General features: G+C 35.9%; 1 protein-coding gene across 3 annotated transcripts in view; it reads left to right on the top strand.

The window, feature by feature from the left end:
• The window catches only part of PI4K2B (phosphatidylinositol 4-kinase type 2 beta), a 30567-nt gene extending 14955 nt beyond the window's left edge, over positions 1 to 15612 (top strand). For all 3 annotated transcript variants that reach the window (XM_023638276.2, XM_023638278.2, XM_023638279.2), the window contains 5 exons: positions 793 to 854; positions 2719 to 2818; positions 6460 to 6593; positions 7165 to 7224; positions 13208 to 15612. In XM_023638276.2, coding sequence (XP_023494044.2) covers positions 793 to 854; positions 2719 to 2818; positions 6460 to 6593; positions 7165 to 7224; positions 13208 to 13381 — 530 coding nt within the window. In that variant the 3' untranslated portion in view covers positions 13382 to 15612. The remainder of the gene's footprint in view (positions 1 to 792; positions 855 to 2718; positions 2819 to 6459; positions 6594 to 7164; positions 7225 to 13207) is intronic.
• Positions 15613 to 15830: the final 218 nt, after the last annotated feature.

The raw sequence follows: 15830 nt of genomic DNA, 5'->3' as shown, positions 1-15830 counted from the left end.
AGGTGCTTATTTTGACTTTAGGTAACTGTTAGTGTAGTCTGTAAATACATTAAACTCTTAATTTTCTCTGTGCTGGTAGGGAGCAAGGATGTAGAGAATCCGTAGCAGTGGTTCCCAAATGTGGTTCCCTGCACTGTCAGGCTCAGTGTTACGTGGGGCCTGGTTAGACGCGCATCTTCTCAGAGGAGCCCACCCCAGGCCTGCTGAAGCAGAAACTCTGCTTGTGGGGGCTGGCAGCCTGTGTTTTAACAAGTCCTCCAGGTGGTTCTGACGCACTCTGAAGTTTGAGAATCACAGGTTCAGAATGTTTGCTCATTTATGTTAGTTTCTGAAAAAGCGTTATATACTTTTCTAGATTTAGTTTCTTAATAGTAAGTGTGAAGTCTGGAGCAAGTTTATACAGACATCATTGAGAGCCTACCCAGAAATTTGCCTAGTAATAGGGGTGGATGCTTTTTCCTCCGCAGGTGGAGAGAAGTTATCCTTGATTTGAATAACCGTGATTTAATAGTTCTTGACAATAACTGTACATAGCTCACAGAGTGGTTATGAGGGTTAAATGAATTAATACACCTTGAACACTTACAACAATTTCTGGCACGGAGTAAATGCTCAATAAGTGTTAGCTAACATTTATGAGTATTTTTTATTTGTATGTGTTAAATTGGAGCCTTTAATATGTAAACATATGCCACAGATAACTAAGGAAGGTCTTGAAAATCAAGAGCTGACTGGATTTTTTTCCTTGATATTAAAAAATGAAGTGACAGATTTTTGTTGTTGTTTTGAAAGACAGGGGAAATGATAATTGGTTAATCAGATATGAAAAGCAGAAATATGGAAAGGAAATTAAGGTAAGGAAATTTAAAAATTATATATGTATATATATACACACACACACTATCAATTCTGTAAAAGATTCCTTAAAGTTAGGTTATTCTCCTGTATTTCCTCATTTCCTTCAGTTAGATCCTTAGTTTTATCTCCTTTTTCTGTTTTTCTTATCTTTTTTCTTTCCTTCCCCTGTTTATATTGCATTTTTTATGCTGTTTGTTTAAATCTCTGTGCAGCTTTATGTTTTTGTGTTGTATTAGAATAGAAGAATGATACCAGCTTGATACATTTTTTTTTTTTTTTTGGTGAGGAAAATTACCCTGAGCTAACATCTGTTGCCAATCTTCCTCTTTTCTTTTTTGTTTTCTCCCCAAAGCCCCAGTACATAGTTGTATGTCCTAGTTGTAAGTCATTCTAGTTTTTCTGTGTGGGATGCCTCCACAGCATGGCTTGATGAGTGGTGTGTAGGTCCATACCCAGGATCCGAACCAGTGAACCCTGGGCTGCTGAAGCAGAGCACGCAAATTTAATCACTCGGCCACAGGGCTTGGTACGTTTTTTAGGACCACCAGATTTATTTTGCTTTTATGTAATAAAGGCTCCTAGTATTTTTGGTCAACATGTTTATATGTTACTACTTTACTTCTTTCTGAGTCTTATGACTCAAAAATGTGGATGAATCTCAAAATCCTGGTGAGTGAAAGAAGCTACACACAAAGGGAACATACCATCTGATTCCATTTCTATAAGAATCTAAAATGTGCAAACTGATCCCTAGTGACAGAGAGCAGACGATTGCCTGGCAGGGGGCGGTTTGCGGGAGAGAAGGACACAAGGAAACTTTCTCTGAAGGTTTCACATCTATCAACGCTTATCAAATTGTACACTTCCATATGTGAAGTTTATTGGGTGTAAATTACAACTCAGTAAAGTTGTAAAAAGAAAAAAATGATAAAAATAAAAATAAATGGCAGTTATACCAGAAATAGGCTTGAAATACACACATAACCATACATATTTATAATAGTTCCTGAATATATTTTATTGGTATATCTTGAGCAGTTAGATTTTACTGAAAACTTCATTCTTTTGCTCTTAAGTATTTTGTGCATTTTCATTGAGGTAAGATATTTTATATAAACTAAAAGAAACTTGGTATATATCACATGGACCTTCACTCTAATACTTTTAATTTAAAAATTATTTTTTTTACCTTTTATTATTTTACCTAGACCACTTAATAATGGCCACCACCTATCTTTAGATAATAGCAAGTACTCTTTAACACCAAAGCCCTCTTGCTCCTGAGGTCTTCGTTTCTGCTACAAAAGAATGTAAAAGTTAGGAATGGCCTTACATTGTGTAGTCAAGAGTATCTTGAGGTTCTTTCTACTGGACTTTGCTATCTTTAGCTCTGGTCTTTGGGGAGTTTTATTTAGAAACATTTTGTATTTGAACTAATTATTTCTATGGAACCCTAGGAAAGACTAGATTTTAATAAGGTTACTTTGTTGTTATGTTAAAAATATCAATATTTTGCAAATATACATTTAAGCAGTGCATCTAGCTATAAATTGTCCAGAACAACACATTTTTAAGTCTTAAAAATCCCTGCCCTCTTCCTCAAAGAGGAAAAAAAGGAAGCCATTACTGTGCAAATTTATGATATCAAATTTAAGAAGACTGATTATAAAATTCTTACCGATTTTTAAGGCAGCCTCTTCCCTTCAGGGGTAAATTTGTGCCTCCTGGAAACTTATTTTTACTTTTATACGCTCTTCAGATAAAATGTCTTTAAACTTCAATAATTATTGTAAATATTTTATCTTTTGGAAATATTTATGTAAATCTTTTTTCTCAACAGACCATTTTTCTCTCCTTTAGGAAGCAGAATGGATTGATGATAGAGAACCACTTATTAAAATAGCTGCAATTGATAACGGTCTGGCATTTCCTTTCAAACATCCTGATGAGTGGAGAGCATGTGAGTATTTAGAACCTTCTATAGATTCTGTAATTACTACTTTTCCAGAATAGCAAGGGCACAAAACTTTTCTTCAAAATAGCAGAGGAAAAACCGCATAAAGTGTCATCCTTCATTAGGGCTCTGTTCTAGGCACTCATGGTGGGTCTTGCTGCATATTGTTTGCTTTTCTGTGAATGACTGTGTCTACTTGGGATATTTTGGCTTGCCTTTTAAGAAAAAATTTGATAGTTTTCAAATTTTAAAAATACATATAACATGGGAATTATCTATTTTAATATTTTGGTAAGACTTTAATGTTTGGGGCAGTATTCATATATAAAACAATTTAGGCCTACCACCCTCCCGCCTTTTTAGTCAGTAGTGCTTTAACTTGCTTACCGGTCTCTCCTGCGGTTAATGGTCCGGTTTTCTACATCTTCTTGAGCCAGTTTTAGACATTTTTATTTTGCTTGAAATTGCCCATGAGATCTTGAGTTGTAGATTTATTGGTATAAAGTTTTTTATAGAATGCTCTCATAATTTTAAAAAGTCCCCTCTATGCATATTAAGTATTTAGGGGTGAAATGAAATGATGTCTGGAATTTGCCTTAAATTACGTAGGGGAAGGCAAAACAGGGAGATAGAAGAAACAAATTTTATAGAAATTTGGGAATCATTGAATTAGGTCATTCAGAATATGGGAGTTCATTGTGCTAGTTTTTTGATTTTTGTATATGTTTGAAATACTGTGTAATTTAAAAATAGTCTCTATCTATGATTATGCCTCTTTTAAATTCCTACTCTTAGTGGGCTTTTTTCATCATTAAACTTGCCAAAGATTTGTCTACTGTAAAGTGTTGGCCTTTTTATATTTATTTAGTTTTTGCTTTTTTTCAGATACTTGGCCTTTTATTAATCAGGTTTTCAGTTTGTTTATTAGCTTTATCTCTTTCACTGATTTATGTTTTCCATTATTATTCTTTTCTTCTATTATGTTCATCCTATATTGCTTTCCCATACGTGATTCCCAGGTATCGTTTTGACTAAACAGTAGATTGGATAAGTGTTGCTCTGTTGTTCTGTTTTACACAGTCATACTTTCAGATTTTCTTTTTGACAAAAGTAAATTAGAAGTATTTTGTTTGATTTTAAAATTTCTAGGTGAGCTCATTTTTTTAAAAAAAAATGTCTATTGTTATTTTCTAGTTTTATTGCTTTGTGATCTGTGAATGTGGCTGTGTGAAATTTGTTAGTATTTCCTTTGTAATCTGATAGATGGCCAATTTGAAGGACTATATTGAAAAAATGTTTTGGGGCACAAAGGTGTATCTGTCTGCTAATTAAAGCTTGTTAGTTGTTAGTTAAATCATGTTCTTGACTTATTTTTTGACCAGTTTATCTGTTCATTTTTGAGAGGATGTTAAAGTTCACTATGATTGTGATTTTGTGAATTTCTTCTTGCATTTCTGTACATTTTTTGCTTTGTATTTCACACACATAAAGCCCCAGCATTTGTCTTGCTAGTGGCTTGTTCTTTTATCAGTGTTACCTATATCCCACTTTATCCCTCTTAATGTTTTTTGCTTTTTCTTATTTTGTCTGTTATAGCATTGCTATATTTCATTTCTTTTTATTAGCATTTACCTGGTATTATTGAAGACTTTAATTTTTAACTTCTAGCAGTTTTTTTAAGCATGTGACTTATATACAGCACTTAGCTGGATATTTTTTACCCAATCTGAGCTTCTTTTAATAGGTACATTTAGTTTAAGTCTCAATAAATACTGATGCATTTGAACTTTTCCTGCCATGTAATTTTTTTTCTATTTTCCATGAATTCTACTTTTTTCTTTTTTTCCCTTCCTATGTTTTGTTGAACTAACTTGAGATGTCTTTGTTCCATTTTTTTTCCTCTAATTGGTTTGGAATCTATATGCAAATTATACTTTAAAAATGTTAAATTTAGGGTGCCTACAGTACATCTGGGAAATTTTACCAAAGACACAGTTAGGGATTAAGAATCTTGAACCTTAAAGAGGAATTGGTATTGAGGACATAGTTGTTAAACTCTCACCTTGGTCGTGGAAGTCATGGTGGTGTTTGCTATCACCCGGGGAAATCATAGTGAACAAGTAGCATCACTGGGACAATTCGAGGTACCTGAGTACTCAGTTAATGTTCCATGAATGTGTAGTGAATGGAGAGATAAGACTAAGTACAAAATCTAGGGGAATGGTGACATTGACGATGAGAGGAAAGACCAGCAAATGAGAGAAGTAGCTTAAAAGACAGAAGGTAAACTTTGAGAGTGGTATCTTCAAAGCCACCTCGGAGAGAATTTCACAGAGGGAGATGGTAGAGAGCTTGCTACGAAGACATTAAGTAGTGTGAAGACTGCAAATGGGCCTTCGGAGAGACCCTTATGAGATGACTGGTGGTCTCAGGGGGACAGTTTGAATGATGAGAGTAGAAGTTAAAGGATAGGGATTGGAAGTAGAGGCAGGCATAGAATAAGGGCTTTTCTTTTATGTAATTGGTTGGGAAAAGGTGAAAAGAAATTGGACATAGTCCAGGGAGATATGGGCCAGACAAAAGGCTTTCTTCAGAATGGACTATATCCTTCCCACAGTGTATGAAGAGATAGATAAGAGAGAAGTAAGAAGGAATGACTCTAAAGGCAGATTCTTCCTCAGGGCTTTCTAAATGGTGGGAGCCATCAAAGCTGGAGGTCTCATTGGATGTACCCACAGTAGTTGTGTGGGCGATCATAATGTCATAAGCCTTACACGTTCTTGCAGGAATCTGAATATGCCCCCTCTCTAGAAGATTCCATTACTCTACAGATCTTTCTAGTCCTGGCAATGTGTAGATTTAATAGTCCTCTTGGGAGAGAACTAGAGTTAGCCCAGAGTCTTGGATCATTTATCCCTTAAAGCCACTTACCTATTTACCTAGTAATGATTTAAAATTTTACAACATCATACAATATACGTACACACACACACACACACACACACACACAGATAAATAAGTGGTCAGTTCCTGATGATTTGTGGCTGGAAGAGCAGGGAGACCTCAGCCATGGTATTTGATCCAGGGCTGTAAACAAATTATAGATATCCCCCAATATCCAAACTCAGGAACCAGAGATTCAGATATATTTTTTGGTATGGGGCTGTTTGAGATAGAGTCATTATCAAAACTCTTATTCTTGGGACCGGCCTGGTGGTGCAGCACTTATGTAGTCACGTTCTGCTTTGGCGGCCCGGGGTTCGCCGGTTTGGATCCCTGGTGTGGACATGGCATCACTTGGCAAGCCATGCTGTGGTAGCCATCCCACATATAAAGTAGAGGAAGATGGGCACGCATGTTAGCTCAGAGCCAGTCTTCCTGAGCAAAAAGAGGAGGATTGGCAGCAGATGTTAGCTCAGGGCTAATCCTCCTCAAAAACAAAAAAGCCCTCTTATTCTTTACTATTTAAAACTCAGAAATGAGTTCATTTAATACCTTACTGTGCTTTACCATTCAAATTGATCATCCAAACTTAGAATCCAAATAATTTAGATGGCAAAGGATAATTGTAGGAAAGAACCAGGATAAATGTGGATCTAAATAAGCTATTTCGCCCCACTGATTAGAAGAATAATTTTTTCTATCAGATCCATTTCACTGGGCTTGGCTTCCTCAAGCAGAAGTTCCTTTTTCTGAAGAAATAAGAAACTTGATTCTACCGTGTATTTCTGATATGAACTTTGTGCAAGATTTATGTGAAGATCTTCATGAACTTTTTAAGGTAAATACATTTTTAGTTTTAATTATTGTAGAAAATGAAATCTTACAATGTAGAGATTTTCCTGATAGAGCTGACATGCAGTTTATTGCTTCAGGTAGCACTGCTTGCAGTGGCCCTGACAGAGCAGAGAGAAATCAGCAGTTTACTCTGCAGGAGCCTGAATTTGTGAAGTTACACTTCCTATGAGTACTCTTTTTAGTGAGACCACATTAAAACTTGGGAAGTTTTCTTCTTCAAAAGTTGAATTTTTACAAAATTACTCTATAAATTATAATAAATGTTTGGTGACCTGCTATGATTTAATTCTCTCTAAAAAGCCTAAACCCATTGACTGGAAAGTCATTTTAAATCGTTTTTGGAACAAATTCGAGTATAAATAAACTATTCTTGTCATTCTGGAGGGTATTCAAAAATACGTCAGGTAAAAACACTCTTTTCATGTTATTTTATCATTAGGAAAGCTTTCTAATTGACCTTACGTGCTAAGTTGAAGGGTTCATTTATTTTCAAATATATGTTTCAAAGATCTTGATTTTTGGGATTGTAATGCTGTTTTTCCTTTCTGTGATAGATGGACAGACGATTTGACAAAGCCACTTTCGAAAGTCAGATGTCTGTGATGAGGGGTCAGGTAGGTCCCCTTTTTATGTTCTTGTTCATTAAGGAAAAAAATCTCCCTTTGAAACAGTAGTCAGCTTTCTTCTCTGTTGTGACCCAAAGATGCAACTCTCAGTACTGCCTTTTATGCTGAACCAAAATAGCTCAGATGGTTAGAAATGAAGTTGATTTTGATGGTATCTTTCCTCTATTGTCTTATAAATTAGATATTTTTGACCTTGTATATTGTTAGACAGCCAGTTTCCCTCTACTGTGAATTCTTTGTCCTCATTTTGATAACTATTTTCCTGAGTGTTATCTTTTTCTTCCTCAAGTCTACTTGCTTAGATGTTCAATGCCAAGTTCTGTTGCCTGTTAATTATTTTCCTCATCGTATATGTTTGGCCTTTGCTAGAACAGTCAGTAAATAACCATGTCACCAAGGTTGAGCACTGATTGAGGCATGAAAGTACTAATTGTGACTCAGTTTTCTTACTCCTTCTCAACTCCTTTAATTAGAGATAAAAGGTATGAGGTCTGCTGATGTGGACCTGCAGGCGGGGCTGACCTACAGACCCGACATCTGGTTCTTCCACTCTATTAATAGTATTTAGATTTGGAAAGGCGGACTTGAAATGAAAATAAATTATACTGTAAACATTGTCTTTCAATGACTTACTAATTAACTTTTTCTTCCTAAAATATGCATTTAATTTAAGATAGCTGTTTGTTGCATATCTGTGGCAAAGAATAGGAGTCTAGTTTATGCATTGATTATCATATAACGTTAGCAAATAAATACAATTAAATTAGATAATCATTCATTCATCAAATATCTATTGACAGAACTAGAGCCAGAAACTGTTCTAGTCATTGAGATAAAGCAGTGAGCAAAACCCAGTTCCTCCTCTCATGGAACTCTTGCTCTGATGAGGAGAGCAGGGGTCAGGGAAAAGGGATGGATTATTAGCTTGTACATCTCTGTGCCCCGTTGCATTTATGCAGTGCTTTGCTGGACTCGGGAGTTGTGAATAGCAAGTGAAATGCCTGGAGGATTAAGATAGGGCCAGATCATGGAGGGCCCTGAGTGCGAGAGTATAGATTCCACGTAGAAGGGATTGGAGCAGTTAGAGATTTAGCATTAAAAAGGGTTGTGTTGAGACTGGGATTTCTGGAGAGGAGACCTTATCCTAGGTTTCGTCTACGAACTCCCTGAAGTTGTGCATTAAATTGTGTTTATATGTGTATTTTGGGCCTGAGAGCCCATAAGATTTATATCTCAGCTAAATGCGTTGCTAGCCCAACAAAGATGAGGAACCACTGCGGAAGGTCAGGCTGGACAGTAGGGTACAGGTTTGCTCAGCGGATGAAGAGTCTAGAGCCAGGGAGCGTTGTGGGGAGGCATTTTTGGTAGTTGAGGCATAAATGAAGGGCTTGAGTGATGAATGATTGTAATTATGTTGCAAGTGTTACCATCACAAACTACATTTGAGCTAAATTTTCAGGCAAAGATAGGTAATTTTGCCCTAATTTGACCTTTTTGCTTGAAACAAATTGACTTATCGATATGCTCCATCTTCTGGAATTTTTTTATCCCTAAAGATATATCTTTGTCTTAGGATTTTAAAAAAAAATAAAAGCTGTAAATTATTTTGGAAGCCCTAATTATTGATTAAAGTTAGTACATGAGGAATTTAAATTTAAAAATGCATATCTGAAAAGATACGGGACATTCCAGTTTTGAGGTCTATTACAAAGATATACCTGCAGCTATGTGCTGTTTTGGGTTTATTTATTCATATCCTGTCTCATTCACGAAAGAGTTCAAGTATTATACAAATGTATGTAATACAATATAAAAATGACAGGATCAAGATCTGGGGAAAGAAAAAAAGAAAGTGATACCTTGGTTATGTGTGTTAATTTGATTTTCTTTTGTTTTTTAAATTTTAATATGCTTTTGACCTTTCTGATAGCCAAAAAGAATAAGGTACCCTGACCATGTACGTGATCGTGTAGCTCTCTGGGTTTGTTTTTTTGGTGAGGAAGATTAGCCTTGAGCTAACAAATGTGCCAATCTTCTTCTTTTTGCTTGAGGAAGATTGTCCCTGAGCTAACGTCTATGCCAATCTTCCTCTATTTTTTGTATGTGGGACGCAACCACAGCATGGCTTGATGAGCTGTTTGTAGGTCCATGCTTGGGATCTGGACCCTGGGCCACTGAAGTGGAGGGCATGAATTTAACCACTATGCTACTGGGCCAGCCCCCATGTAGCTTTCTGGTTTTAACAGTTTTTTTAAAAATCTGGCATAAGAAATCAGGTATTATTTTATTCTCTAAAGTAAATCAGTGCTTATGAAACAGAGGCTTAACAAAAACAGATAGCAGTGACCTATGTTCCAAACAACAGAAGCATTATTTCAGCTAGTTCTTTAATTGAGTCAAAGTACTTACGTTATTTCCATCATTTATAATTATCCCTTAAATCCGTCTTCCCTCCAGTTTTGCCAATGAACTTCATGATTTGTACTTTGTACAACCAAGGCTTTTGCCCTAGTTTATAGTAAGTCTTTAGTTTTACACACATAATCAGTGACATGCTCTAATTCTCCCATGAGGGTGTGGACTGGAACTAGGAGCTAGTAGGAAGGCATTTCTTATAAAATCTGGGACTAGTAATGTTTATGAAAGTTAAACCATATTTTGAATTTTACATTAAATAGTAGTAGGTCATGATCAGGGTCAATAAGAGCATTCATTTTCCGTTCTACCTGTGCCTATTGGAACACTGGACCTCAGAAAATACTTATTTATGGGAAATGTGAAATATATTTTACACATCTGAAAAAAACGGCAGGAATAATGAATAAAACTGTTTTTTATGAATACACAGTGACCTTCTATTCAGTGATTTATAAACCAGAAGCTTATTTACAGATTCAGTAATAATTGATGTTAAAAAAAAATGAAACTAAGACTAGTGCCTCCTGAGTACTTGACCCTTTACTAGATATTTTTATGTTTGTTATTGTTTATCCTCATAACAGCTCTCCATAGTTATCTGCACTTTATGTGGAGGAAACTTGGCTCCAAGGGGGTTGAGTAACATCTGTAAAATAAGGGCTTAGCCTGGCACGTCTGCAACATTTAGACCTTGCCTCTGCCTGGGACCCTTATCTCTTCTCTGCGTTCACTGGTCTTCTATGTGGTGTCTTTACCTTTGTGCCCGTCCCTCTTTCACCTTAGACCAGAACCGTCTCTAAAAGCAAATCTGATCATGGCTTTTGTGACTTCAAACTACCATGATTTGTCAGTGTGCACAGGCTTAAGTCCTGACTTTGAGCACAGTCAACAAGATCCTGCACAGTCTGCCTCCAACCAGTCCACCTGCTCTTTTCTTGTCATTTGTGGCTTCCCCGAAGCCTCTCCACTCTTTCTGTTCTTCCTCCCCATTTCCCTTTCCCACTGGTGCCCTGTGCGTGCCGCTCCCTCCTCAGTGCCTTTTCCTCTTCGTCTGGAGAACAGCTTTTCCTTCAGGCTCCAGCTCTGCTTTTCTAGGCTCCTCCTGCCCCCCCCGGGGAGTTCTGATTTCTGCTGCACTCTGTGGGAATACACTGGTGTCACGTTTTACTCAGAAATTTGATGTTACAGTCAGCGTTTGGGGCACATTACTATTGAAAATCAACATAAAGTAGAATATATGTGGTTTTAGGTAGATAGCACAGTAATTCTTATGCCCACTAAAATTTGAGGACCAGTGAACTATCTAAAGGAAAGCAGAATCTGTATGTTGAAGTCTGCGAGTTTATACCATCTGCCCGTGACGTAACTATTACATCCCTACCAAGTTGGCAAATGTGGCATAGATGGAGAATTCTGAAGTATTTCTCCTTGCCTGCAATGTTTAGTCTGTTTTCAAAAATAATCTTCTCTGATTTAAACATATAATAATAGATTTGTTTATTCTTTGAGAAATGAAAAAATGGGTGGTATGAGGGGAGGGGATGGGATTTTAAAGTCAGGGCATAGGCCCACTGTTGTTATAGTGTTGATCACACTGCGTTGCAGTTATTTGTTGACAGTGCTGTTTGCTTCTAGAGTGTGAGTACTTTAAGGGCTCACGTGGTCTTTTTTCTTTCTATTCAGTCTTCTCTCCTCCCAACACAGTGCATACTCAGTAAATGTTTCTTTAGTAAATAAATGCAAGATCATTTATCAAGTGTCTTTTCAACTCTCAAAGAAATATTAATATTTAGGGTCGTTTTAGGATTGAATGATTTTTGCTATTATATATTTGAAAATTGTTAATCTTGTAGAATGACTGATTTTCTTTGTACTGTTCTGTTTTCCAGATTCTCTACAACAAATCATGTATTGTTTTTAGAGTCGGGAAAATGTTAGATGTTACTTAAATTAGTGTGTTTAGGCTAACATTTGTGGAATAGATTTTTTTTTTAAAGATTTTATTTTTCCTTTTTCTCCCAAAGCCCCCCCGGTACATAGTTGTGTATTTTTAGTTGTGGGTCCTTCTAGCTGTGGCATGTGGCATGCCGCCCGAGCATGGCCCGATGAGCTGTGCCATGTCTGCGCCCAGGATTCGAACCAGCGAAACCCTCGACCGCCAAAGCAGAGCGCGCGAACCCAAACGCTCGGCCACAGGGCCGGCCCCTGTAGAATAGGATTTTTAAAGCTAGAAGAGGAAACTAACCAGAACGTTTCATTCCTTAGCCCATGCTGGTGCCCACATTTTATTTTTGTGATAAGAACAATGCTTATGAATGTAAATTTCATAAATTCTTTTTGCCTTGTTACCCATATATAGCCGGCCTAGAATATTTTAAGGGAAGAACTTAAAAGGAATCCTAAAACATGAATACAATGAGTAACTACTGTTGCTAGTAAAGGTTTATGTTCCTGCTGTGTTAAATACTTCAAATCTTCTAGGATCTAAACCATCTAGTTTACACTATTCAAAGTATTATGAAGTTTGTTTATTAGTATGACTTTATGTTGAAACCTCTATGCTTATCACTATTAAATAGCCTTTACAAGAACCAGTACAATGCATACTATTTGTGTATTAAATATTTCCAAATATGTGAAGGAGATATCCTTATTTCTAAAGTACATAACAAAGGGAATTTTTTACCTGATATGCAGGAAAAAAAGAAAATGAATTATTAAAATTTTATTTTCTCTGAACAGAGTAGAATAGGCTGTAAGCTATGTATGTATGTAAGGGTTTCATACGCTTATTTATATACTCAAGTAGCAATTCTAAGAATACGTTTAAACATGGAATGTAATATATTTTACTTTTCCTAGTTTTATTTTTCCTATTTAAGATTAAACTCTTAACTAAAACTTGATTTTAAATGGCTACCTTCCCAAATTCTCTAACCTACTCGCCTTGCGTCATGCTTTCCCGTGGCACTTGTACCTTCCAACGCGTGGTATCATTTTCTTATTCATAATGTTTATTGACTCCTCTTGCTGCCAAAATGTAAGCTCTATGAAGGCAGGGACTTTGTTTGTTTATTTACTGTTGTAAATAAATCCTCAGCACTTAGAACAAAGCCTAGGATGCAGTGGTCATGCAATAAATGGATATGTTAAATGAGTGGATAAGGCAAGTATTTAGTTAAAATCAAACTATGTGAACCAGCATTTGTTTAGGCTCTCTGTCGAATGGGGTCTATGGAACCCTTCACTTTATTCAGTCCCCGATTCTGCTGCTCCTGGACATAGTTGTCTTCTGGAATATTTGAAAGTCACCAGTTGGCAAAAGTTATTTAATTCTAATTCTGTGCAGGGGTGTGTGTGTATCTATATGTGTGTATAAACATACATGTATCCGTATGATATATATTTATAGCAGTTAATTCTCATCACAATCTCTCTTAGGCATAAATGGATGGAATAAAAATTGTAGTTAAGAATAAATGGTTAAAACAATGTCCGTGAACTGAAGGTTTTTATCTTTTTGAGCTGGTGAAAATCTCTCTTCTTTCCACAGATCTTAAATCTTACTCAGGCATTGAGAGACGGGAAGAGCCCTGTCCAGCTGGTGCAGATGCCGTGCGTGATTGTGGAGCGCAGTCGAGGTGGAAGTCAGGGTCGGATTGTCCACCTCAGCAATTCCTTCACCCAAACTTTCCATTGCAGGAAGCCGTTCTTTTCCTCCTGGTAGCAGATGTAAGAGTAAGAGAAACAAACTCTTTGGCATTGTTGTTGTTAATATGTTACAGTAATGTAAATCTGCTGTTAAGAGCTCCAGTTGCCAAAACCTCAAATAATATAAGTCTTTAAAAGGTTATCTTTTGAATGTAATCAAAAGTTTACAGTTTTTTGTCCAAATATTAAATTTCTATTTCAGGGAAGAAGTGATAGATCTCCTATATTGTATTTTTGTAGAAAAAATGTTGCTGATGTTAGTTTAAAAGGTAATTTCATGGTTTATACATTCTGATATGACTGTAATTACTTTAGAGTTCCAAATAGAAAAGTAAGATATTTGTTGACTTTGAATAGAATAACTTTTTATATGCTTTTTAAACATTGAGAGGATTGTTCATGTTAACTCTTCTTACATTATAAGAGGCCTTTGAGGGTGAAACTGCTCTTATGCACTCTTAATAGAGTAGTTAATAGAAAAACAGGTTAGAATAAAGCAATGTTGCCTTAATTTAAAAAGCTGCTGTTTTAGAACTTGAATAAGTGCCCCTAAAATGACCATTATTAGGGACCAGAAAATTATATCTTGGTTAGGTAGCAGGCACCCATTTTCTTTTTTGTACTTCAGGATATTTTTGGTAAATTATTTTCTTATATAGAAAAAAAATCTAAAGACATCCTTTTTTATAAAATGGAAACATTCAACTGAGACTTGAGGGGAATAATATGAAATTAAGGAGATCCCTAATATTTTGAAATTCCAAAATTAAAAATTCTCTTTTCTTTCTTGCATTGATCAAGTACTTAATTAGTACTTCAGAGTACTAATCTTATTCAATTTATTACTTCAGTTAGTATTAAACTTCACTGAAAAGTAAACCATACCCCCAGGTGTGTATTGGATTGCACTTTGGGGTCCTAGGACATAAGCTCTTACAAATAATAATAGTATTGTAGATTACTTGAAATTATCGATGTTATTATAATTACATTCAACTTTAGGATACGTGCCCTAATTAAAGGGGAACATGACAGAGATAACCGTGAGATCATTTATATGTGATTTTGAATAGCAGTATGTCTGCTGTCCTGGGAATCTGTAGCACTTTTAACTCACCAAGCAATTTAAATTGGGGGGAGCCTGATGTGAAGACGTGAGTCCAAAGAAGCGGAAGTTTCGTTCTCTTCGTCAAGCACCAAACAAGTCACATCACCACTCAGACTAAACTGGGCAGTTTGTGGTCTTGGCCCTTTGTTTTTTAAGCTTTCTGTCATGTGGGTTTTTTTAAATTAAATATTTTTGTGTAAGAAATATTTCCCGAAGGTTAAATCAGGGCGGAAGACAGCTGCAGCGCCCCCTCTCTCCCATCTTTCTCCCGCTCTCGGGGAGGTGACGAGAGACACTGCTGTCGCAGCAGCAGTCCAGCGGAAGCCTGTGTTCTCCTACCTCCCGCGACCCTCCACCATCTTAATGTTGAGAAAATGGAAGATTGACTGGAAATCCAACACTCAAGCTACTATCTTTAGATAAACACTAGTAATCAAAATGTGCCTTTTGAAGATGTGTTCTAAAAGAAATAAGTTGTTATGATGTGGGTACTGCTTTTATAAAACAGTTTTTTCAGTATTTTGAGAATTGCTATATTAATTTTTATAATGGAAAACTTAGTAAATTGCTACTGTCTTATGTCCTGAAATTAAAATAATGTGCAAATATTTTTAAATGGTCTGACTAGGCCAGGAAAGTAAAGTTGAAATATTTAAGATATGATTACGAGTCAGAGTACATTGGTTATATTTTGTAAATTTTCAGGAACTTAATTCTTATTTAAATATTGTGTTAATTTTTTCAATAAGTATATTGTAGTGTCAAACATGGTAGACTAATGGTAATAAAAATCACTGTCTTAAGGCTAGATTTATCCTGAAGTATGTATATTGAATATTTATAATGTTTTGAACACATTTATGTTTATAAATGATGCCAAACTACTATTTTCTTACTTCATTTATTAGTGGTATCGTTTAATTCTTTATAATTCCAAAAGGCATATTTAACTGGAACCTTTATAATTGGAGACATTTTATTTTATTTTATTTATTTATATGCTGCCTTATTCTCCCCCAAATTTATCAGCAATTGGAGACCATGGAAACATTGATTTTTGCAGACTTGAAAATAATTTGATTCACAAAAATTTTTTTTAAGTTCTGTACTAATGGAATTAAAATCTTATTAAAAAATGATAGTGACATGTTCTTTGATCAGATTACATCTTAAATCCTATTACATATATATGAAGAGACAGAAGGTGTCTTATGTTTCACAGTCTGCCTTCTTTCCCAGAGTTGCTTGGGCAGCTCTAAAGAGTTGTAGAGAAGATGCTCAGTGTTGCCCTATGTTTCCAAGTCTCTCTCGTGGTTAGTGTGGGGCCATGAGACTAAGTTCTGGCCAGTGAGGTGGA

Source organism: Equus caballus, chromosome 3 (assembly GCF_041296265.1).
Source record: "Equus caballus isolate H_3958 breed thoroughbred chromosome 3, TB-T2T, whole genome shotgun sequence".
Taxonomy (NCBI): Eukaryota; Metazoa; Chordata; class Mammalia; order Perissodactyla; family Equidae; genus Equus; species Equus caballus.
The sequence above is the reverse complement of the archived record's forward strand: the minus strand, read 5'-3'. Positions and strand labels throughout refer to the sequence as shown.